Source organism: Heloderma suspectum, chromosome 4 (assembly GCF_057233095.1).
Source record: "Heloderma suspectum isolate Gila_16-S chromosome 4, 16-S_ref, whole genome shotgun sequence".
Taxonomy (NCBI): domain Eukaryota; kingdom Metazoa; phylum Chordata; class Lepidosauria; order Squamata; family Helodermatidae; genus Heloderma; species Heloderma suspectum.
In genome coordinates, this window is record NC_139461.1 from 141,054,339 (window position 1) to 141,080,552 (window position 26,214).

The 26,214-nt window shown below is 42.0% G+C and overlaps 1 protein-coding gene across 1 annotated transcript in view; it reads left to right on the forward strand.

The window, feature by feature from the left end:
* Positions 1-26,214, forward strand: part of SRD5A1 (steroid 5 alpha-reductase 1) — a 45,667-nt gene extending 19,453 nt beyond the window's left edge. The window contains exons 2-5 of the mRNA XM_084850675.1: positions 3,990-4,156; positions 8,456-8,557; positions 10,070-10,220; positions 15,061-26,214. Of these exons, the coding sequence (XP_084706801.1) occupies positions 3,990-4,156; positions 8,456-8,557; positions 10,070-10,220; positions 15,061-15,127 (487 nt within the window). The 3' untranslated portion in view covers positions 15,128-26,214. The remainder of the gene's footprint in view (positions 1-3,989; positions 4,157-8,455; positions 8,558-10,069; positions 10,221-15,060) is intronic.

Consider the following 26,214-nt stretch of genomic DNA (forward strand, 5'->3'; position numbering starts at 1 on the left):
TATTGCAAAGTAAGTTCACATGCCAACATTCTTGCCTTAGTAAATTGCCTTCTCAGATCTGCCACTTCTTTGGTATAATCTGTGTAGATCATAATTTTATCATTAGCTGACCCCCACCAAAGCTCCCCTCTCTGTCTAGCTGTGTGGTGCAAACATTCTTTAGTGGAAGCCCGTAAAAACTGATGATAACTGGCCCTGCTCTAGATCCCCATGTAGAACCAAGCATATGATAAGCATGTTCAATATCAAGCTGAAAATCTCCAAGCAATGCCCATAACTCACGAAGGAGTTAATCCATAAATACTACAAGGCGAATCTGTTTAGGCTGTGGAGCAGTATACAAATGTTGTAAATAAATAAACTGCCTCGATCCTTCTTGGCTAGGAGAAAGAGGAAAGCATTTCCAACACATCAGTGAGAGGGTGGGAACAGGCCACCCCAAGCAAAGCTGTCTGTCTCCACTTACTTGACATTCGGGAATGGATAACACATTACCCAGACATTGAACCACTTGCCTCCGTGGAGAGAGGCTCAAGAATCCACCGCTCTAAGCTTAGCCCAAAGGGAATGGAGGTGGTGGCAAGCAGGAAGAGGTTGGTTTCTAGGGGAGAAGCACAAGGGTGGATCACTTGAAGAAATAGTTACTATATTATTCTCAATGGGGGCATGACCCAGAGGAAATGGCATGACTGAGGGGCCCTGGAGAAGTCTAGGAGGAATTCCTTACCTTAAGCAGAACCATTAAGGTAAGTGGAGGCTGCTTATCACTCCCACACTAAGACTATGAAGTAATAAAATGTCGAGTGCTGTAACTGAAAAAGGACTAATCAAGTATATTTCATAGACTTACCTGGTGCCGAGTCTTATATGGAACCTGTGGATCAAGGCATTTGAAAGAAACAGTTATTGTGCATGGATCTTCCGTTAGGAGTATGTCAGAGATCTGTGCATAAAAGTGTTTCTTTGCCAATGTTAGAAGCCTCTCAGTCAAAATGGGGGGGTTGGAATGCTTGATTTTAAAGAACACTGATAGAGTGAGCATAACGGAAACCTGCTAGAATGGAGAGTACTAGTGGGGTAACATTATCTATGCATACAAACTCTATAGGAAGACATACAGGAGGCACTGTTGCTCTGTACATCAAAGAGGGCATAAGGTCGAACAAACTAGAAACTTCAAAAGGCATAGCAGACTCCTGTGACTGTCAGTACTAGGCTCCAAAAGTCATTTAGTACTGGGGACATGCTATCACCCCCTGACCAAAATCCTCAGGGTGAACTTGAGATGGAGAAAAGCTTATAGTAATGGGTGACTTCAGCTATCCTCACACAGACTGGATAAATGCATGTTCCAGTCACAATGAAGAGGTCAAACGTCTAGATACCCGAAAAGACTGTGCCCTAGAAAAGCTGGTTATGGAACCAGCCAGAGTGGAGGTACCCTTAGATGTAATCCTAAGTAGCAGTCAGGACCTAGTGCAAGATGTAAATGTCATTGAACCGATTGGAACTGTAACCACATCAAATTTAATTTAGAAGATTAACTGGAAAATTGCCAAGGAAGTCCAACACAGTCAAATTTGACGTAAAAAGACAGAACTTCTAAAAATGAGGGGATTGGGGAAAAGAGAGGTGAAAGAAGATGACAAGAGTTTCACATCTGTCCAGGTTGCTTCAGGGTTACTCAAGACTATAATAGAAGTTCAGCTAAAATGTATACTGAAAGACAGGAAAGGGAACACTAAGTCAAAGAAATCACCAGCATGATTAACGAGCAGTGTCAAGGAAGCTATTAGAGAAAAGAAAGCTTCCATTAGAAATTAGAAGCCTTGCCCAAGTGAGAACAAAAAGGAACACAGACTTTGCACAAAAGAAATGCAAATAGCCAACAAGGATTTTGAGGAGTATATTGCTAATAGCACTAAGGCCAACAGTAAGAAATTACTTAAATACATCAGAAGCAGGGAACTGGCTAAGGAGGCAGTTGGACCACTAGATGATAAGAGTTAAATGATTACTAAAGGAGGATAAGGAAACTGCAGAGAAGCTGAATGAATTCTTTGTGTCTGTCTTCACTGTAGAAGATGTAAGGCAGATACCCGTGCCAAAACTGATATTTTCAGTGTGAGAGTCTGAGGAACTGAGGCAAACAGTGGTGACAAGAGATTAAGTTCTAGATTAGGGCTGGGAAACCTTCGACCAGTGGGCCTAATCTGACCCGCCAGGATTCAAAATCTAGCCTGCCGAGCTTCACAGGATGGACAGGCCCCCTTCTCGATGTCGCACCCACTCCCCTTACTTTTGAACGTTGATCTCCAGTTGCTTCCATAAAGCACTGAATGGTATGTAATTTCTTTTCGTTAAAATTAATTTTTAACCTTAAAAAAGTTCTTGGAATATGATCATGACCTTCCGCCATTCTGGGAGCGTAGGTGGGTGTCTTCCTATGCCTAAGTAAATAATGTGAGAGTCGGGAGAATACTTACTTGTGACTTGGGTTCACTAGAAATGGGTGGTGGCAGAGAAGAGAGCATGAGAGGTGGATGGCACGTTGCCAGTGAGCTATCCTGCAGGGCTGGTGCTGGAATGGCTGCCCACCATCTTGACAGACATCACATTCAATCCTACCCTTGCAAATAGTGAGAAACAACTTGCCCATTTTCTATATTGGATCCCAGGACACCCTTTTGTTGCTTTCAAGGAATCATCTGATATTAGAGTCCCCAATGTGATGTCTGTGGGGACATCTCCCGTGGCGCTCTCCAGGCTCCCTGCCCCTCATGATTTTGTTTTATTTTTAAATATATTTTTTAAATATTTTTTTCTTTAAAGAATCCCCAGAGGCATTCTTTAGAAAATAAAAATGGTGGGTGGCTCAAGCCCAGCACTTTATTTTGAAATGTGCCCAGCCACCCAGAAAAAAGAAAAAGGTTGGCTGAAGGTGATGGGGAGCATCCTGGAGGGCTAGAGGCAGAGGGCAGCATCTTTGGGCACTAGAGGGGATGGCAAGGAGCTTGGGAGCTATTTTGCCTGTGCTCTGTGCGTTTTGCTTGCTTTGATGGTGTGTGTGTGTGTGTGTGTTTCTCTGAATGTCGCTTGTTGCCTTCTGTGAAATGGATCCTCTTTTGTGCTTTGTAGGGGCAAATATGTGATTTGGCATTTATGGCTCAGACTCCACTTCTGCCTTGTACTCAGTTTGTTGGCTAAGTTCAGATTGTTGACTGAATCAGTTGTCTCTGAACCTCATCAGTTTGCCTGCTGTGAAATGGGTGTTGCAGCAGAAAACTGGAGTTGGGTTCAGAAGAGTGGTTTTGTGTTTTGGAGCTCACACCATGCCTCTGTCTTGTACTTAGATTCTTTCTCATTTTACTTTTCTTTCAGCCTCATCAGTTTGCCTTTGGGAAATGGGTGTTTTGTGAGTGGTCACACCTACCATGGCAGCCATTTTGTGAATAGGCAAGCTCCCTCATGGCAGCCATTTTGTGAGAGCATCCACCACATTCTCAAAATTCCAAATGTGCCCACTGACACAAAAAGGTTGGGGATACCTGTTATATGAAATGGACCATTGACACAAAGTGAGTTATAATCCTCAGTCCTCAGAAAACAGATGCACTCCTCACCTCTGCCACAAAGTTGCTAGTTGGCCTTAGGCAAACCACTGTTGTCTCCACCCGCTTCCCCCTCCCTCCAGCAATATGTGGATAATAATGCTAGCCTACCTTACAAGGCGATAGTGAGGATTATTGAAATAATGTGCATGAAGAGCTTTGAGCACTTAAAACGTACTGTATATTATCTACTATTATTTACATCTTGCTTCTAAGTGAGCTTAGAATGAAATCTATCGATTGAAAATCATTTTTTTTTACTTTTTATGTGAAAATATATGGTTTAAAGGTTGTGTGTGTGTATTTTACATTATAGTATATTTCTGTAATGTTAAAAACTGTAACTAAATGAAACCTTACATTTCATATTTATTCTAGGTCATTCATCTTTCCTTTCTTAATTCGTGGAGGAAAGCCAACACCATTCATTACTTTTTTGTTAGCTTTTGCATTCTGTTTGTATAATGGGTATTTGCAAGGCCGGAGTTTGAGTAACTATGCAGAATACCCCTCAAACTGGCTAACAGATCCACGTTTCATTCTAGGTGAGTTATATTAAGTACCAATATGTAACAGGTATTCAAATATCCATGACAACTGGTTTTGTTCAACATTTGCTACTCTGGGTGCTTCGTATGGGTTAGAATGATTTTATTGTGCTGCAGTGGAAGCTGTTAGACAATTTGCTCTCTCATTCAGTTTGCTCTCAACCTCTCATTCAGGTTGAGATGCCCACCTTCTGGAGTACTGGAGCAGATTGCATTCTACTCCCTAATGGAAAGATAGTCATACAGAAGAAAAACTGATGTAATTTCTAGACATTTTTGAACTCTAGTGTTGGTTATTCCAGACAGATATCAGCAACATGCTTCTTCTTAATGGGAAGAAGGCCCAGTCATGGATTAGGCCAGGGATGGCCAGCTTCCATATTCTTGGGGGCCATTCTGTTTTCCAAGCAGTGGTCTGGGCACCAACAATGTATTTTGCTGCCCAAACTGACCCCTTCATGAGATCTCAGGCTTCATAATAAACTTGGTGACATCAAGCATTTAGAGCTTCCCAGTATCATAGCATGCCTATTCATGCATACCATCACTTACATATTAGAACTTTTTAAAAATTTTGTATGTAATATCTCCTCCCTTGTGTTTTGAGGGGCATTTTGTTTGAAAATGACATACATTGCAAAAGTGTCCCTAGGATATGGGCAGGGGCTAGAGAGTTATGACAAAACACTTTGAGGCTTTTTGTTTTATCTTCTGCTCAGTTGACATCAACTGATAAGTTCCTTCTACATCCCTCCCAAAAGCACTGTGATTGGTAGTAAAAAGAAGTCCTGGCAAAGCTGTTCCTTGATTAGAAGCTAGAACGGTCAGTCACAAAACTACACCCCTTCCTCTCCCTCCCCTCACCTGGTGTTTTCTTTTTATGGAGAACTTGTGGGGGTGGAGACTATCATGTAGCTACCATTATGAACATTTTCAGGTTTCTCACCTAGGAGCACCTCTATGATGTATGTCACTTTCATACAAGTTACAAAAAATAGAAACAACAACAAAAAAAAACCCACAGGGGTGGGAGAAAGTGGAAGTGAGCCCCCTTTCCCCAGACTTTAACACACACATACACACCCCGCACAAAAATACTTGGACCTATCTGTCCGAAATTTGGCAGGCTTCATCCCCAGAGAAGGAGCAACTATGGTTGCAAGCTGTCCTATCCAACTTGGTTCAAGGCACCTAGAGGTGCTGAAACAAGCAAGGCACATACAATCAAGGACTTGGCAAGTCAGGTCATGTCCAATCAAGTCAGGTCAAGTATGGTCAAATCCCATGGCTTCAGGTCAAGTTTGGTGTGCTGAATAGCAAGGCAAGGTTAAACCAGGCAGGATCTTTCAAGACCTAAGCCAGCTCCAAGTTAGCTGAGACTCAATCAAGGTAACCTATTGACGCAGCTACAGTCATAAGCTTTCTGAAGCCTTATAACGGGCAGCAGCTCAAGACCTGCAGTTAACTCCACCCCCCACCCCCCCACCCCCGGAGAAGCAGTTTGTTTCTTAAACGGCTACTGCCTGATTTGTACCTGCTGGCTCCTACCGGGTGGGCGTGGTGATGGCTGTAATGGGGAAGTGTCCTCTGCATCTGAGGAGCCAGGTAGAGGCACATCTTCTGGCCTGGAAGGCCCTGGCATAGCAGGAGTTGGGTTAATGGAGAGAGTCTCCTCTGCCTCTGAGTCCTCTTCGGAGTCAGAGGACGGGTCAAGGCTGGGGGAATGACACAAGCTACATTCAAGGCTGCCAAGAAATGAAAATGTTGTAGGCTTTAAAAAGTAAATGAATAAAATAAAATAAAAAGCTTAAAGGCTACTTGCACAAAAGCCCCTGCAGCTATTTTTCTAAACTTCAGCAGGCTTCATCCACTCAGAAGCAGTGAATATCCCAGCACATCTGATGCAGTTCTGTCAAAAATGTAATATCCATTTGTTGATTTCCCCATGTAAGTCAATGGGGAGACATACAAAGATGCAAGTTTTCCATAGCAAGGGTCTATTGTGGACCCAAGTCAAAGTGGCTTGACTCAGCAACATTCTGAGTCGAAACAAGGTCCTTTCCAAAGTGCTAAATCAGGGTCCACTCAAATCTTGTCTGTGGTGCACATCTCTAGTAGAGATGCCTCAGGGAAGGGACTGTCATGCTCTTTGTAAGCTGCTCTGACGGCCTTTTTGGCTAAAGGGCAGGGAATAAAAACTGAAAATAAATAAATACTGCAAGATGAATTTTGGTCCAGCATAGAATATTGTTCTGAATGTATGTATGCGCAGTCCTGTCAATTTTCGTTCATAACATTTCATGATAATTACAGTTTCATGTGTTTATAAGGTATCATGTAAGTCTTCTAGTAGCTATACTGACAAATGACCAGTTCTATTCAAAGTTAGTGCTGGCTCCATGTCTGAGATTATTTATGATGTTGTCAAGTATACTTCCACCAAGTTTCATATTTGTATCACAAAAGGAACTGACTGTGGTATAAATTGGTATATATCATCTCAACTATATCCAATGGCCAAGCTATAGGAGAACCTTTTAACTGTTAAAGCCATATTTTCTCAGGAGCCTTTGGCATTTTGAAAATCCAAATATTAACATTCATCACATTGCCCTATCTCAGTGATACCCAAAGAGTATGCCAGGGATTGATATGTGCCATGGAAAATCAAATCACCATACACCATTAGTCAATGCCCTTTGGAGGACTGATTCCTCTTTCTGCTGATATAGGCACAGTGAGGCCATCCCATGACTGAAATCAGGAGTCTCTGACGTAGCTCATACTACAGTAGACAGGCATGGGGAACCCCAGAAATATCCTCATTGCCTAGAAAGCATGGTCCCATCCCAGAGCCATAAGGTAAAGGTAGCAGGCTGGGAGGCAATATTAGCTGGCCTGTATTAGTTGTAAAGAGGATTCCTGCCCATTGTTCCAGGAACTGACAGATGAAAATATATACGTTTTTATTGTAAGCATGAAATTAACCACTAACGTTATAATACATGGGTGAGGGGGATCTCCCCAAATATCAAAAATTTGGGAAATACTACTTGTTGACTCCCTCGAAAAATGCTAACACTTTGGTGAGGTGTGACTTCCTTTTTTAAAAGCTAGGGTGATTTTCTTCTTAGTAAATTTTCTGTGAGTTTCTGAATACTGCCCTCGTATGTTTTTCACCAATTTACCTAGCTTAGAAGTTAGGCCTGCTCTTCATACCATTCTGTTTTCAGACTGGAATTGAACTGATTAGCTTCCTGTCTTCTGATAATATGGCTGATTTTGGTGAGACATGTCGTAGTTCAGCAGTTTCATATTTGAGTTCTTTAAGGCTCTTAAATGAAGGCCATCACCAGCTCTATTGCCTCATTACTTTCTAATTTTTAATTTTTTGTTATTTTGTCACCTTTGTGATGTAGCTTAAAACTGTTTAAGACAAGGAAGAGGGTCAGCTCCTTCTCTACAAGCAAAGTGGCACATTAGCAGAAGGGAGTTATGGCACCAGGGAAGCTGTCCTAGCCCCTGAAATGGTGCAAATTTGGGGTGATAGCAAGATTTGCACCTAATGCAATATGCAGAAACTCAGTTGTGGCAACTGCAGACTTTCTAGCAATGGAAATATTTGAGGAACGGACACTTGACTAAAGATTGTTGTGAAGAGAACATGAGGCTAGGTGAATGAGATAAAGGTGGCTGTTGGGGCCAAATCCTTCCAATTTTGTCCTTGACACTGGTAATTTAGTAAGCAAAAGAAGAAGGGGGAGAGGGGAATCAGATAGCTGCCTTAGTCCATTGGGGAGGGAATCGAAACAGCAACTGTAGCATAACACTTCTTGTTAAGACCAACTGAAAGTCACAATGTAGTGAGCTCGTTTTCATGTTTCACAGAATTCATCCTGGGAAAAGTGTGGGTGGGGGAAGGGGGAGAAAAAAAAGAAAAGAAAAAGATGTTGCTGGTAAGGCTGACTGCAAAATGGGGCACTTAAAGTTTGTGATTCAGGAAGCTCTTTACAGATTAATTACACTAGTACAAAGGATCTCAAATTGCACCAAATCATACGGGATAAAGTAATGGTAATTCTCCTTTTGAAAATGTAATATAAAGTTATTAAGTACTGTCTTTAGCACTGATCAGAACATAGAGGTAGGTTAATAGTCACATGGGTAACCTTGGACAGAGTAATAAAGCAAACAACTTTCTACAGCACAGACTGATAATATCTGATGTGTGCTTATAAATCTCTTTTTTAAAAAAGATTTTCTTTTCAAACCAGCATTTTAATATTATTACCTTAGGTCTTACAGAGTGGCTAGGTGGTCTGCTGATTAATATGCATTCCGATCATATTTTGCGAAATCTCAGAAAACCAGGGGAGACAGGCTATAAAATACCAAGAGGTAAGTAAAGTGCCATATAAACTTAATACTGCAAAAGTTTCATTGAAACCCAATCCTATGACCTTGACAAGATGGTTACTGCTTCTACGGCTGCTTGCACTAGTGCAAGCCAAGTCAGCTCTTTTTTTTCCTATGCTCACTTAACATATCAACTGCATTCAAATAAAAATAAATGCAGATACCTCAACAACTAGCTTAGCAACTGTGTAGTTACCTACCAATTGTGACATCATCCATTCACAACTATTCACAGGAAGCACCAATCAACTGGCAGCAATGTCCCAGCTATTCCCCCCCCCCCCGACAATGGCCATAGAATGTTATAAGGAAAGGAAACAGCAGTCCTCCCTCTCTTGCTCCTGCAGTCCTTATCCTGTAGTGCAATAGGCTTCATGAAAAACATGGAGAGGCATACAAGTAAGACTATCCCTAGAAGCACTTGTATGTCTGCTCCTCCCCTATACCTCCCACATCCTGCCCACTTCTCTGTCCCGTTTCAGCTGTTCCACCAGCACAGCTGTGCTGGCATAGCAGATATGCTGATGGAATGTTATGCTAGCATATCTTGAGCTGTTGCACCAACGTATTTTTCCTGGTGGTAGCATATCTCATATTGTTCAACGTATTCTGTAGCCACTTAACAGACATATGTTAAGTTACCATTCCCCAACCTTGTGCCCTCCACGTGTGTTCGTAAGAACATATAAGAACATAAGAAGAGCCATGCTGGATGAGACCAGGGGTCTCCTTAGTCCAGTGTTCTGTTCACACAGTGACCAAACAGCTGCTCACAGGGAACCCACAAGCAGGACATGAGTGCAACATCATGCTCCCGCCCATGCTCCCCAGCAACTGGTTTACATAGGCAAACACATCTTATATAGCTTCCCTACTTTCTTTGCTATAGTCTTCCATTGCCCTTCAGAGTTGGAAGTATATTTCTGCTATATGCCCCATCATCATTTTCCCTTCTTTAACACATATGCTCTTGTGTACTGAATTAAGCTGAAGAATCACCAGCTGAAGAATCACCAATGACAGCTGTCCTCCCAGGGAAAATAGACATGGGGGGTGAGATTGGAACAACAGTGGAGGCAAAGTGCAATCCCATAGTTCTCCACCAATGCTACTATCCTGAACCAGATCTTCATTGCCACAGCTGCTATTTATTAACCAAAAGCAAAGTATGCAAGGGCCAAACATATGCTTAATGTCACATTGGCCCTGAGCTACTGACATAAATATCAGCCTGTGATGTTTCTCTTAAACCCTTGTTTTGAGAAAATGGTTTCTCTCTGTCAAAATCCTAATTTGCTTCAGTTGCCAAGGGATGTGGTCACATATGGCTGGAAACACCATGGTTTAATGTAATGTTAAAATTGTTAGATATAGCCAAAATTAATAGTTCCAAGAACTGGATTTCAAGTAACTCCAAATACTTTCAAGTTTACAATAACTTAAAACTATTGAACTAATTCCTAAGTAATCATACAACTATGTTTTGTTCTTAAGGAGGACTGTTTGAATATGTGACTGGAGCTAACTTCTTTGGGGAGATCCTTGAATGGTGTGGATTTGCTCTTGCCTGCAGTACCATAGAAAGTGCTGCTTTTGCCATCAGTACATTCCTGATATTAGGAAACAGGGCATATCAGCATCATAAGTAAGTTTTCTGAAATTCTAATTTCTCTTGAATTTTCATTTGCATTGATTTTATGGTAGTTTTTAATACATAACTATTGGCTTCTATATGATCTTCCATTCTTAAAGCATTTTTTTCTTGTAGGGATTACTTAGAATGTATTTCTGTTATCTAGATTTTTCAAGGGAGGAAATAATTACTCAAAGTAATTCTCATTAAAGGACTTCAATGGATTTAGCATGTTTTTAATATAGACTGTATATTTGCAAGAAAGTTTTCAAATTTTTCATATTAGAATTGTTTCTTAGAGAGGGATGCTCAAGGAATTCATTCATCTGAATACCCAAGTGAACTCATTTCATCTACACTTCCTGGCCTACTGTACAGATCAGAATGTAGTTCTCCTTTGGAATCTGTACTTGACTAATTTTACAAGGTGGTCTAAGGGATGCTGTTTTAAAAAGTGTCTTCTTTTTTACAGGCAATAGCCACTCCAGGTAGAAAGCCTGGCTGCTGCTACAGCACATTGAAAATGGGCCCACAAATCTACCTGAACGCAATGAGAGGTGGAAGCAATGTCATGCTGCCCCTTCCAGGGACTTCCTTTGGAAAAAATGTGGTTGCCCTTGTGGGGTCAGCCAGGTTTTCTAGTCATCTGGAGTGGCTATTGTCTATAAAAAATAAGTAGAATTCATTAAAAGGCAGCCTTTGGACACCTTGTAAGTACTTTTTACAGTAATAATTTTGTGTGGATTTTTTTTAACAAAAAAACTCAAAACATTTAATGTGGAAATGGGATGGAATGGACCTTATTTTGAATACATGCAAAAGGGACATGAACCAAATTTTGAATGATAATCCATTCCTATTCCAGAGTAATATCTGGGATTCGAACATTGCAGGAAAACATGTAATCTTAAAGCAGTTTAGAGTTCCCCAACCTTTCTGGGTCAGTGAGCACATTTGGAAGTCTGATAGTGCTGTGGGTGCTCTCACAAAATTCATAAAATGGCTGCCATGGTGGGCATTGCAGAACATTAATTTCCCAGAAGTCAAACTGGTTAGACTAAAAGAAAAGTAACTTGCCGAAGAACCTAAGTACAAGGCAGAGGAAGGGGGCGAAAGACAAAGCCACTCTTTAGAACTGAAATAAAGATGGTGCTCATGGGTAGCACTTCACTTTGCAGCAAGCCAGTTTCTCCATTCAAAAAAAAGTTTCAAATTTTTAAAAAAATCTGAAGAAATAAAATAAAAATCAGGAGGGCAGGGAGCCTGGCAGGTGCCAAGGGAAGCACCTACACACACCTTAAGAACATAATCCTCCTGTTTCAACCCCTACCCCACAATGAAGTCCCTCCATAGTTCTTTCCCAATTGACCTCAAAAAACACCTGCAGTTGCTATCGTTCAAGGTGGCATTTTTAACTTGCAGTAACCCCCACCTGGAGGCGAGCAAGGTCACTTACCTGTAACTATGGTTCTTTGAGTGATCATCTGTGCAGTCACACAACCTGTTATCCTCTCCACTGTAGGCACAACTCTTCTTGCTCCTTTTCTTACCACTGGGTGGCCTTGGGAACTGAGGAGAAAGTCAGAGCATGTGCAACAGAGCAGAAGGGTGGTACTTCTGCCAAAATTTCAGCTCTACAACGTTCTGAATGATGTGCTGCACAGGTGCAGAACCCATATGTGTGAGTGCACGGATGACTGCTTGAAAAACACAGTTACAGATAAATAATCTGTTATTATGCAGGATAGACGCTTTATTTATTTATCTTTTATTTATTTCATTTAATTTTTATTTGCCTACTGGTATCTGAGCTATTTGGATCCATTTTAGAGTAACTTTTCGGGGGTTTGTTTGCTACAATGCAAGAGATGTTTGAAATGACACTGGATGTTAGTGCTTATTTACATATAATAGTCCTTGCTTCAGGTTGATAGCCTAAGCACATTTTGAACCATAGAGTTAAAGGGAGCTTTATAAGCCATCTAATACACACACACACACCCATGCAGGAATCCAGAGCTAGAGCATCCCCAACAGATGGCTGTCTAGCCTCTGTTTGCTGAAGAACTCCAGCGAGGGAAAATCCCAACACCTCTCTGGGTAATTGATTCCATTATCAAACTGCTCTTACCTTTAAGAAGTTCCTCCTAATGTTCAACCAAAATTTGTCTTCCTATAACTTTAGCCCATTAGATCCAGTCCTACCCTCTGGGGTAGCAACAAGTCCTTCCCCTCTTCTAAGTGATAGCCTTTCAGGTATTTGAAGAGTGCTATTTTGTCCCTCCCTGCCCCGCCCCCCCATCTTCTCTTCTCCAAGTTAAACATACCCATTCCCTTCAACCTTTCCTTGTAGGATTCATTTTCCATACTCCTGACCATACTTTGTTGCCCTCCTTTGAAACCATTCCAGTTTCTCTAGATGCTTCTTACGCTATGGCATCGAAAATTGGACACATTACTCCAGATGGGGTTTGAGTAATGTGGAGTAAAGTAGAATTGTTACTCCTTGTGACTTGTGGTTGTTAATATAGCCTAAAATGTTATTAGCTTTTTTTGCAGTCATGTAACATTGCTGCTTCATATTCAGCTTGAGTTTGTTTAGATGGCTAAGATCCATTTCCCATGTCCTACTGTCAGACCAGGTACCCCTTCTTATACCTGTGATATATTTGTTTTGGCAGAAGTTTGCATTTGTTTCTGCTGAATTTCATTTTGCCAGTTTCAGCCCAGTTTTCAGTTTTATTGAGGCCATTTTGAATGTAATCCTCTCTTTTTGAGATGTTAGGTATTCCTCCCAGTTTTGTGTCATCTGAAATTTAATTATGATTTTCTCCACGCCTTCATCTAAGTCACTGATCAACATGTTGAAGCATACTGAGCCTAGAACAGGACCCTACAGCACCCACTTGAACCCTCCTTGCAGTTTGAGGAACCATTGACAAGCAGTCTTTGACTACAGTTTTCCAGCTAATTTGGAATTCACCTAACTGTATCATCTAGCCTGTGTTTAGCTAATTTGCTAACCAAATATCCTGGGGAACTTTGTCAAATGCTTGGCTGAAATTACAGCCTCAGCATTTGCACAATCTACTAAGGTAGGAACACGGCTGAAAAAGAAATAAGAGTAGTCTGGCAGGATTTCTTCTTGACAAATTTATTTACTGCATTTTTTTCCCGCCTTTCAGACAATTATTGTCTCCCAAAGCGGCTTACATCAATTAAAAAGAGAGAGAGGCCCTGCCATCAAGCTTACAAACTAAAATGACAAGACACACAAGGGAAGGGAATTGGAGGGAAAAGGAAGATGAGGGAGATCGGTTTTTCAAGACCAGACCCAGCTACAAGTGGGCACTGGAATGCACTTCGGGCCAGGCTGATCTACCCTTGCTGGTGTTCTTGATTGAATGAGGCTCTCGTTCCTTAGGCTGATGGATAGGGCCAGACCTTTCTTTCCCATTCTGCAGCCCCTGTCAGTTGGAGCTCAGAGTTCTTCCTGGCAGGGAGGGGGAAGCAAGCTCCCTGAAATTGCTCCTTCTCTGGCCAGTGGATGGTCCACGTTGGTCACCCCCTTGGCTTGATGTTATTCCTGGGAAGCAGGGGGTGCACCCTCCCAGTGGCCCCAGGCCCCCTGGCTGATGGCAGAAGCTGGTGTGCTTCTCGTCTGCTTTTACTGATCACTTGGTGTGGTGCCCCAGGTGTGGACATTTACTCAGTGCAACTGTGTTCTGTTTTAGGCACTGGGCAAAGACTTGTTTATTCATCCACACATTTTAACCTTTTTTTTATTTTCAACTTTTAACTCTCTTTTTATCTGCCACTTTTATGTTTGTATGTTCTATGATTACATTCTTTTTTTACTTTGATATTTTAAATTTTGTAAATCACCTAGAAATCTACACATATGTCGTGGTATAGAAATGTAATAAACAAAGAAACACTACATTGTTATAAAAATGCTTACACATTGACCCAGTTCGCATGATCAGACAGCTCCTAGTTAACAAGCCATGGGTTGTTGTGAGTGCATAGGAGCGAGAAAGCCTGCAGTTTCCTGCTGTTTCGCTCGCTTCTGCTTTCCAAAACAACCCAGGAATGTCCTGCTCCTGGGTTATTGTTGCGACATCTGAACCCAGCACTCTGGGTTGTTTAGGGTTAAACAACCCAGACTTTAAACCTGGGTTAAACATGTTGGGTTAAAACTCTGGATTGTTTAATCCTAAACCAGCCAGAGTGCCAGGTTTGGGCATCACAACAACAACCCAGGAATTGGGCATTCCTGGGGTGTTTCAAAAAGTGGAAGTGACAGGTGCCTAGGAGGCAACACGCTTGTTCACTGCTGCATGGCTATGGCTAACTATGGGTTAAAGTCCCCACAGATAGCCCTTGCATGGGAACTGAGTCATTGACTCCGTGATTATCTGTTCTACATGAACTCTGGTTTTCACATAACTTAGGCCCTTTTCACTCCTACTTGAAGCAGTTAAGAAGTTTAAATTGTGGAATGTTGATGTTTGTCTTAGTAAGTTAATAAGAACAAATGTTCCACTATACTCATAGCCACTTGACTTGTGAAAAGGTACACTTAACTACCATTCATTTGTATTTCTGAAGATTTAGGGCAGCATTCTCCAATTTGGTGCCCTCCAGATGTTTTAAACTACAAATCCCAGCACTTTGGACCATTTCCCATGTTGGCTGCTGCTGATGGGAGTTGGTCCAAAACATCTGGAGGGCAACAGGTTGGGGAAGGCTAATTTAAGGACATGGCTAGACCTTGCTTCAAATATATAAAAGACTTAATTTGTTCATTTGAGCCAAATGATATTGCTCACTTTTTTTTTTTCTTCCTCAGATGGTACCTCAACAAATTTGAAGATTACCCACGCTCCAGGAAAATTCTAATTCCATTTGTGTTCTGAACGCTTCCTCACATTCTCTGCTGATTCTGAATAATAACTGCTGCTACTGTTAAAAAAGAGACATTGGCAAAATGGGTTCCTCTAAATCAGGAGTGTTGAACCTCAGGCCTGCAGGCCAAATCTAGCCCACCTGGGTTTCCTGTCTAGGTGTCCAGCCTGGCCCTCCAAAGTTGGAAGTACCTCCCCTGAGGCTGAGTTCCTGGCAGGAAGAGCTTTACACTAACAGAGGCTTGTATTTGGGGGTACTTTGTCCCTGTTCCCTTTTTAGTGGTCCTGTCCACCACTAAAATGTGGTCCCTGAGAGTTTCTCTGAAATTGAATTCAGCTGCCACAGGCTGAAAGAGGTTTGACACTCCTGCTCCAAATATGGATTAGGGCTCTTCTATCAATGCAAATATTGTGCTGAGTGATGTGACATTAAGACATTCTGTTATCTGCTGCCTATTTCAAGTTTTGAATTGAAAAACTCTTAGGGCCCGAACCTAACAAGTGTGCTAGAAAGCACACTCCATGCAAACAACAGAGCTGTTTTCAAGTGACTTCATTTTCACCATCATATATATATATATACACACACACACACACACACACACACATAGTTTAGACTGCAAGCTCCTTGGGGCAGGGGCCTGACTTATTTTTGCTTGTGTTGTAAACCAGCACATATATTAATGGCACTGAATAATTAACTGGTTAAGAATATCCATTATATAAATTATATTCTTAATTTATAGCTGCTTTATAGTTTACAGGGTTAATTTCTTCTCCTGTAAATCTACTCAAAGGAAAGGGGCCTACAATGTTTCCAAATGGTGGTCAAGCATGGTTTTAGTTTGTTATTATATATTTCTATCCAGCAAAGAAAGCAATCTGTATAAGGATAGGGGGGGTGGGGGGTGGCGAGAGCCTTCTGAATCAGATTGGTGGAGAGAAGACTGGCCAGCAGCGAGGAAAGAGTGATCTGTATCAGGATTGCTAGTGTGTTATGTGTGTGCATTTATCTGTGTGTGTGTGCATGCGTGCCCATGTATGTGTGTGCATGTGCACATGGCACCTGAACTAACTTCATGTGCAGCCCTCAGGATCAAAAGGCTTGTGCACCCCTAGTCTAGGAGGAGACAGTTCTTCAGACAGCAGATCTCACAGGAACTACTGTACTTATTTGGGTGCTGGCCACTGAGCGCCAAATATGATGTGGGAAATCCATGATTAGGATCTCCCGAGTTTGCTTTTTTTAAACCATTGCTTTGAAAATCAGGGTTCTTCAAAGATCTAAATCTTTGAATCTAAATCTCCCCATCTCCATCCTGAACCTACTGTTAATGCTCATCGGGGGGAGGGGAGCAAAAAGACAGGTGTAGATGCTCTCTTTATCTTTTTTTCCCCTATGAATGCTAATATCAACCTGGGAGGGTTATCAAAGGCCAGTATAAGAAATAACTTTAGAAAAAGGACAAAGGTTTAAGCACCCTCTCCCCAGAGTGCTACTTCTCAGATCTGCAAAGCAGTTGCGCGGAGCTATTTATTAATAACCTACTAATTATTAGCGTGTGGGGGAGGGATCCTAACAGTGTCTAGTTTGGCTCTCAGATTATATTTCTCTGCATTTGTTGTTCAAAGTTACTATACAGATGATAATCTCAAGTGAGAACTCTTAGCTGGTCTTGGATAATGCAGAGGGATGTCGGGAGAAAAGCAGTTCTGTAGTTATACCTGGGTGCCAGCTGTTAAAGAAATATAGACAGCACTCCTATATGCACTTCCTGGGGAAAAGTCCCATTGAAAATAATGGGATGTACTTCTGAGTAGACATGTATAGGATTGCACTGTAAGGCTACAATTTTATGTACGCTTTCTAAGGACTATGTCTCCTTCAAATCAGTAGACATACATTTACTTCTAAGTAAAATGTTTGTGCTACTAACTTACTACTTAGGGAGAACTTACCATAATCAAGAGCTGAGTGTGTTCTGTCTACTAAGTCTCACCACCTTGTTTAGGAGCTTCAAAAAGTTTTGTTGCTGCCTAGAAGGTGACAGCCTTCAGATGTCAGCTGGAGATAAATGCCTGGAGCATTGACCGTTAGGTCAATATTTGGGAAGATCGAAGCTAAGCACATAAGACTTTACCTAGGCAGACAAAGTGAGGACTACATAGTTTGGAAAGTAGCCAATCCATATGTGCCACATGAAAGTTGCCTGTGAACCAATAGAAGCTATTTGCCAGAGGCCACAGAAGAGCACATGAGAAACTGTTAAAATATAGAAAGCCAGTCAACAAGCATGGAGAAGTGGGGCTTATCCACTGCCCTTGTAGGGTGGCCAGATGCAAAAGACGACAGGGCTCACATACCTTCAGTAATTGTATAGAAGAGGAAATTTCAGCTGATGCAGTTTGTAATGCAAGCTAAAAGTGCAGGTGTCCTGGCCTCTTTGGCATCTGACTACCTTACCTGACTGCCATGAAGTCCTTTACAACGGATAGAACCAGTCTCTCTAAGACTACATTCCACCCACCCCCAGCATTAGTATGTCTTAAATTTCTTGGCTGCTCAGAGAGGAAGATAAAGCTAAGTGGAGGGGGGGAAATAGGGGTGTGTTGCCTTTTCAGTTGCAATTATTATTGGTGTCCTTGGGGAGATTTGCTTCCCTCCTTGGATTGGGAGGTGAGATTGGAATTAATAGGGAGTTCACTCTATTTGTGAATATTATTTTTTAATGGCACTGACATGTGATTCAGGCTGCAGTTGTATACCCATTTAACTGGAAGTAATCCTCATTTAACTGCATAAGCCTTACTTCTGAGTAGATATGTATAAGAGTGTGCTGTTAATTTGCAAGAAGTCCAGTGCTAAGCATTTCTTCTTTCTTTTGAACTGATCTGTTCAAATAAGTGGGGGACAATAGAAAAGGTATTTTGCTTGAATTTATTTTAATGGAGCTCCCGCCTCCCATGGGTCCAATTGCAGTAATGGGATTTTAAGTAGGCCTGTGCACTGCTTCAGATTCAGAAGTCCAAAGCATGGCAGCCATTTTGTGCACCATCCACCATTTTGTGTCACAGGCCTAAGCAACAGTGCTCCCCCTAGTGGTGATGAATGGAACTTGCCTACAGTGCCCCTAGTGGTCATGGGAGACATTGCAGGCTGAGCTCTGCATTCCTTTGCATGGGACTAAGCCTTGGCATATCATTATTTATTGATTTAAAAAACTCTGGCATTGCTATAAATAGCAACACAATGCATTTTAATGGGATTCAGCTGACACACTCATACTTTAATAGGCCACACATCAACACCTCCCACATGTAATGCAAATGAGCAAAGAGGCAGGGAGGATGTGGGGCTGGTGCTAGGGACAGCAGGGCTAGGGTAAGAGAATGGGTTTAAGCCATTATCTAAATATTATACGGTGATTGACCTTCCAGTGTTATATTATTGATAATGTTCAGAAACCGTTCTAGGATATGAACATGCTTAGGATTGAGTTGTTATAATTTGATGAAGGTGCAGTACTGCTAGTGAGCATAGAAAAGCAACACCACTAGAAGTATTGACAGGCTGCTTGAACGCATGCTATTGATCACAGTATTCACATTGATGCAGAGCTGTTCTCTAGGAAGGTTATAGCTATGCTACAGTATTTATTCCTGAAAAGCAATACTCTCAAAATCTTATGCTGGCTTAAAAGGACACTAACTATATGTGCATTTTTATTGCTGCTTTATGTGTTTGGAAAATGTTTTGAGGATTTGGGGGTTTGCTATTTCTCTGTTAGAAAACTAAATAGCAACACTAGCCCCCCAGCTTTATACCCACCCACCCTACCCAGCCCTTCCATTGCTTTCTGAAATACCCCTGAGCCTTAAAAGGAGCAGAAGAGGAGGATGCAAAGAATGCTGCATTCTTGTCCACTTTTAGCTGATCAACGAACACTAGCCTCATCTAAGAGTTGGTTTAATATGTTTGTAATCCCACTCTGTGTATTACAACAGAAGTCAAGGACACAGTGCTTTTGCTTTCCCTGCTTCTCTGTAAAGTGTAGACTGGCTCTGAGACTGAAGCGCTGCACGGTTTCACTGGGAGAATTCTGCTTCCTCAGTCTTCCCTTTAAAAAATCTTCAAATGCATTTGGATATACTGAATCTTCCTTTATTGTATGAAAAAGATTGAATAGGATCCAGACATTAATAGCATTCTTTAAAATTACTTCTTGCTATAATATTGTGGGCCGCGGTGGCTTAGTGGTTAAGATGCTGAACTGCAGACTGGAAGGTCGGCAGGTTAGCAGTTCGAGACCTGAGTGCTGCGTGACGGAGTGAGCTCCAGTCTTCAGTCCCAGCTTCTGCCAACCTAGCAGTTTGAAAGCAAGAAATTGCAAGTAGATAAATAGGTACCGCTTGGCGGGAAAGGTAACAGCGTTCCGTGCGCCTCGGTGTTCAGTCATGCCGGCCACGTGACCACGGAAGCGTCTTCGGACAGCGCTGGCTCTTCGGCTTAGAAACGGGGATGAGCACCACACCCTAGAGTCGGACACGACTGGTTGGGGACACCTTTACCTTTATCACCTTTATAATATTTAGGGAAATTACAGGCCTGCTGCTAGGGTAGTGGGTTTTTAAGATAGGACATAGAGCATCATGGAGAACTTTAGGTTCTGACTATGAAACACTCTCCTCCTGCTTCTCCATGGTTCCCCAATCTTCATGTTGCTATATAGACTCAAGCCTCGTTGATTTAAAGAATGTTTGGCATTTGGAACACACAGAGGATGGATAGGAAAGAAAACTAGACCCTAGAGTGGTGTTCATTGACCTTACTGCGGCATACAATACAGTCAGTGATAGAAAATTGCTGCGCAAGATAGACAAGTTTACTGGAGATCATAAGCTCACCAGGGTTATAGGGAATTTCCTTCAAAATAGAAGGTTTGATGTGACTCTGAATGGTAAGAACAGTAGATGGAGGAAGCAAAATAATGGATTACCACAAGGCAGCGTACTCTCCCCTAATTTATACAATCTATATACTAACGATCAACCCGCCCCAGCCAATACGCGAATGTTTCTATATGCGGATGATACAGCGATGGCCGTACAAGAACCGAGTTTTGATGAGTGTGCTGTAAAATTATCATGGGCTTTAGAAGAACTGGAGCGATATTATGATAATAATCACTTAAAACCAAATCCAAGTAAAACTCAAGTATGTGCCTTTCATCTTCGTAATCGAGATGCTGGAGTTGAACTGGATATTACATGGAGAGGGAATAGATTACAACATTGCCCAACACCTAAATATTTGGGTGTTACGTTGGATAGAACGCTTTCTTTTAAGCAACATTGCCTGAATACTAAGGCTAAACTATGTGCTAGGAATAACATTATCCGACGATTGACAAACTATACATGGGGAGCCCAGCCAGCTACATTACGAGCATCAGCTATGGCTTTGAGTATCTCTACTGCTGAATATGCGGCACCAGTATGGAACGCATCAGCACATGTGAAGCAAGTAGATATTGCTGTGAATGAGGCAATACACATAGTGATGGGATGCCTCAAACCAACGCCTGTTAATAAACTATATTCTCTTGTTGGCATTGCTCCACCTAAGATTAGAAGGGAAGTAGAAACAGATGCCGAAAGAACTAAGCGAGAGACTGACTCTCGTCACCTTTTGAGTGGATATATTCCCCCAATTAGTTGACTTAGATCTAGAAAGAGCTTTATGTCAAGAACTAATATCCTAGAGGGGACCAAAGAACAAAATCGGGTAAGTAAATGGAAGAATGAGCGTACCAACTTGAGTATTTTAACGAAGGAAGACATGGTCGCTGGAAATACTCTCCCTTATATAGTTTGGAGGACACTGAGTAGAATGAGGGTGGGGGTACCAAGATGTAAGACGAATTTATTTAAGTGGGGGTTGTTGGTTGACGACAATACATTATGTGGATGTGGAGAAATCCAAGACCCAGCATATCTGATGGTATGTCGATTACTGCCAGAGTCTTGTACTGTTGACGATCTACAGCAAGCTAATGACAAAGCTGTGGTGGTGGCTACATTTTGGCAGAGCAAAGTTTGATCTGGACACGAAATAAATAAATAAACTTGGAATATTTGGCACTGGACTAAAAACAGAACAAATTGTGGCAAGTTCTTGGTGGTATGGGGATACCAAGTCATCTTGTCTGCCTCTTGAGGAATCTGTATAACGACCAAGTAGCAACAGTAAGAACAGACCATGGATCAACGGACTGGTTTAAGATTGGGAAAGGAGCACAGCAGGGTTGTATACTCTCACCGTACCTATACAACCTGTACGCAGAACACATCATGCGACGTGCTGGGCTTGATGAAGCCAAGGCTGGAGTTAAAATCGCTGGAAGAAACATTAACAATCTCCGATATGCAGGTGATACCACTTTGATGGCTGAAAGCGAGGAGGAGCTGAGGAACCTCATGATGAAGGTGAAAGAAGAAAATGCAAAACCTGGGTTGCAGTTAAACCTCAAAAAAAACAAGATTATGGCAACCAGCTTGATTGATAACTGGTAAATAGAGGGAGAAAACGTGGAGGCAGTGACAGACTTTGTCTTTCTAGGCGCAAAGATTACTGCAGATGCTGACTGCAGCCAGGAAATCCGAAGATGTTTACTTATTGGGAGGAGAGCAATGACAAATCTTGATAAATTAGTTAAGAGCAGAGACATCACACTGACAACAAAGGTCCGCATAGTTAAAGCAATGGTATTCCCCGTAGTAACCTATGGCTGCGAGAGCTGGACCATAAGGAAGGCTGAGCGAGGGGCGATAGATGCTTTTGAACTGTGGTAATGGAGGAAAATTCTGAGAGTGCCTTGGACTGCAAGAAGATCAAACCAGTCCATACTCCAGGAAATAAAGCCAGACTGCTCACTTGAGGGAATGATATTCAAGGCAAAACTGAAGTACTTTGGCCACATAATGAGAAGACAGCATACCCTGGAGAAGATGCTGATGCTAGGGAAAGTGGAAGGCAAAAGGAAGAGGGGCCGACCAAGGGCAAGATGGATGGATGATATTCTGGAGGTGACGGACTCGACTTTGGGGGAGCTGGGGGTGGCGACGGCCAACAGGAAGCTCTGGCGTGGGCTGGTCCATGAAGTCACGAAGAGTTGGAAGCGACTGAACGAATAAACAACAACAACAACTAAAAACAGACTGACATTAGAACATACGAAGAGCCATGCTGTGTCAGAGAAAGGGTCCATCTTGTCCACCATTCTGTTCTCACAGAGTTCAACAACTGGTGTACATAGGAATGCTGACTGATACTGGAGGTATCCTCCATGAATTTGTCTAACTCCCTTTTAAAGCCATCCAAATTGGTGGCCATCACTATACCTTGTGGAAGTGAATTCCATAGTTTAACTATGCGCTGAAAGACTTCCTTTTATCTATCCTGAATCTTCCACCAATCAGCTTCCATAAGTTCTAGTATGTTGGACAGTATTCATTTGTGTCATTCTGTTAGCGCAATTGCACTAGCAGAAACTAGGTTCTGAATTATGTGCAAGAGAGGAATCCAACTAAAGTTATGTTTGCACAAGTGTTAAAACTTGTTAAAGTTATGTTTGCACATAACTAAAGTTATGTTTGCACAACCAGTTGCACAATGGAAAGATTCAGCAGAGCCCTGCTAGGGCTATTTGAGTTTGCAGAATGATACCATTGGATACTGCCCATTGAGAAAGGGAGAAAAATGTGTCCCTGTCCACTTTCTCCACACCATGCATAATTTTGTACACCTCTATCATGTCTCATTCACTTTTTCTCTAAGCTAAACAGTCCCAGAGGTTGTAAGGTTTCCTCATAGGGGAGTTGCTCCAGCCTCTTGATCATTTTAGTTGCCCTTTTCCCAACTCTACAATATCCCTTTTAGGTGCTGTGACCATAACTGTACACAGTATTCCAAGCATGGGCATACCATACATTTGTATAATGGCAGTTTTAGTTTTGATTCCGAATTATGCCTAACATGGGATTTGCCTTTTTCACAGCAACTGCACACAAGGTCAACATTTTCATTGAGGTGTCCTCCACAACCCAAAGATCTCTTTTTTGGTCAGTATCTGCTAGTTCAGATCCCATCAGTGCATCTGTGAAGTTGGGATTTTTTGCCCCAACGTACATCACTTTACACTGTTCATGTTGAACCGCATTTGCCATTTTGATCCCCATTCTCCCAGTGCGGAGAGATCCTTCTGGAGCTCTTTGCAATCCCTTTTGATTTAACATTTGTTTTAATACTGTTGTTGGATACGATAGAGAAAGGACTTAAAATAATTTTGCCACTGCTAGCTGGCAGATAGCCTGCCAAAATAAAATGTGGCAAGTGCTGGACTACAGTAAGCTTGAATAACAGCTTTGATTGCTCAGTTGCACTTCTGTTGCTTAATTAATTTTCTTAGGAAAAGTACAGCCCAATCCTATATATGTTTATTTGAAAAGAGTCCCACTGTGTTCAATTGTACTTACTCCCAAATAAATATGCATAGGATTGCAGCCATTGTGCACAATTATTTTCAGCCCCTTTCGCGGAATTCACTTCAATGATTAGATAATGCTTTCTCACATTCCAGCTCTCACCCTGGTTCGGTTCAGTTCAGAAGAAAACATTCACTGTGATTTGAAATTTGAAGATTAAATCATCTGGAAATAGGCTAAAATAGGAAAATCTATTTGCCAAGTGTAGTGATAAGCAACTAGTTGATACCAGTTCTTCAAATCTTGCTCATGTGGAAGAACACATGGGGAGAAATTACTAGTGCTTTTGTACTATAAAAGAGACGTTTATATTCACTATATTTTTTGTTTTGCTTGATTGCTTGAGAAATAAAATTAATTTTCCCTAACCATGATGCCTGGATTTTATTATTTTATTATTACCATCATCACAATCAAAACTTCTATAGTGCCTTTCACAAATGGTTTTCAAAAGCGCAATCCTACTGGGATATGCGGCTGCCTCTGAACTTGGAGGTGACTGCCTATGCAATGCAGGGCAGGAGAAGCCCAGAGAGGATCGTGCCTTCCGTGCTTCAGCCGACCTGCATTTGCGGCTAGACAGCCGATTTCAGCTGTCTAGCCACAGGAAGGCAGAGCGGGGGAAGTGGCTGCCAGATGACATATAGGATGTGTCGTACTGGCATTTCCACCTTCCCCACCCCGGAACGCCCCCAGGAACACCCCGTTTTCGCCACTCCGTGCTCCTCTTCTGAGCACGGGGCTGTTCTAAGCTGCCTGCGAGGCAGCGCGGGAGAGCCAGAAGGTGGGTTCTCGGGGAACTGACCTCGGAGCACAAGCTCCAAGGTTGGTTCCCGGAAACCAACATATCCTATGGCTGTCTAGCTGCTGACTAGCAGCTGTAGGATTGCTCCCTAAGTGGTTAATAGTATAATGAACCAAAACAAACTATGAAACAGGTTAATATAATCCAATAAAACAAAACGACGCCTCGGGGCACCTTTCTAGCCCCATCTCCCAGTCCAAAAGGTGGCAAGAGCGTTTTCTCTAGTCCATCTCCTAAACCCAGAAAGATGAGAAGAAAGTATTCTAGGCTACCTGCCCGTCATTGGCTAAACTTGTTTACCTGGGATGCTTAGCCCCCAGTCTAACCACTTTAAAAAACAAACTGATCCGTATATTCCTTTATTGCTCTGGTCACCTCCAACCATCCGGAGATGCTGTGTGTGCTGAAATTCCCTAGGTGACCCCTGTGTTGCGAATATTTTTACCTCCAAAAGTTTAGCATAGGTTAGTAAGCTTTTTAACATTTATTTTGATTTTCAGGTACTCACCTGTTTTCCCTTTTTGTTACTGAATAAACATCTTTCAATTTGAACCTGACATTTGAACATGAGTTTGACAAACCCAAGAGAGGCTTCTCTTCCCACCCATCTAGACCACTGGAGTCACATTACTGGCCTTTAAGCCACAAGGAAATAAAAAGGAGCAGTCAGGCTGAGGCTTGACAGGCTAGAGACTGAGAGTTTCACTGGCAATCCCTCTTACTTCTGAGGAAAGGCACCTTACATCAAAAGTAGTACAGTCACTCCTGACACAGGCTGATTAAGTGTGCTGGTGGCAGCTGTAAAAATGATAAAGACACTGCCACCAGGTCTGCCTTAAAGAGCTGGTGCTGGACAAGGTGTTGCTTGATCATTACAATGATCTTAACTCAAACCGTCTCTGTGTTGTATGGAAGGGTTGGCTAGAGAGATCTGGCAAACTAGGTTAAATACACTTGATGTTTCCTGCCAAAATCCTTTTGAAATGGACAAGAGAGTGGCTCTACCCACTCTATTCAGTGGTGTGGGACCTCCTGAAATCATTAATACTTAATCTTCATTTCCTAATACAGTCAAAACAACGCTATATCACACTGTCGACGGTATATTCACAAAGAGAAAAAAGAAAAGTTTTTCCCACTAGTCCAATTGCATATAAAGTGAGGTACGTGCATATAAAATTAGTTGTGAGGAAAACATTTTATTTATTTATTACATTTCTATACTGCCCAATAGCCATCTGGGCAGTTCACAAAAATTAAAACCACACGTACAGCATAAAAACAATATAAAATATGAAAGCTCAAAACTACAGTATAAAAGTACAACCAGGATAAAACCTAGCAGCAACGCAGAGATTTAAAATACAGTAACAAATTTAAAATAGTGGAGCTAAAAGACTAGAATGCTAAAATTCCTGGGTAAATAAAAAGGTCTTCACCTGGTGCCGGAAAGAGCACAATGTAGGCACCTGGCGAACCTCTCTAGGGAGCTCATTCCACAACTGGGGTGCCACAGCAGAAAAGGCCTTCTCCCACCTCACTTCTTTTGTCAGATGCTCCCAGAGAAGGATTGCTGAAGATGATCTTCGATTCCGGGCTGGTACATATGGGAGGATGCAATCCTTCAGATAACCTGACCCCAAGCTGTTCAGGGCTTTGAATGTTAATACCAACACTTTGAATTGGGTCCAGACATGGACTGGCAGCCAGCGCAGCTGGAAAAGTACTGGCATATCATCACATTGGTCAG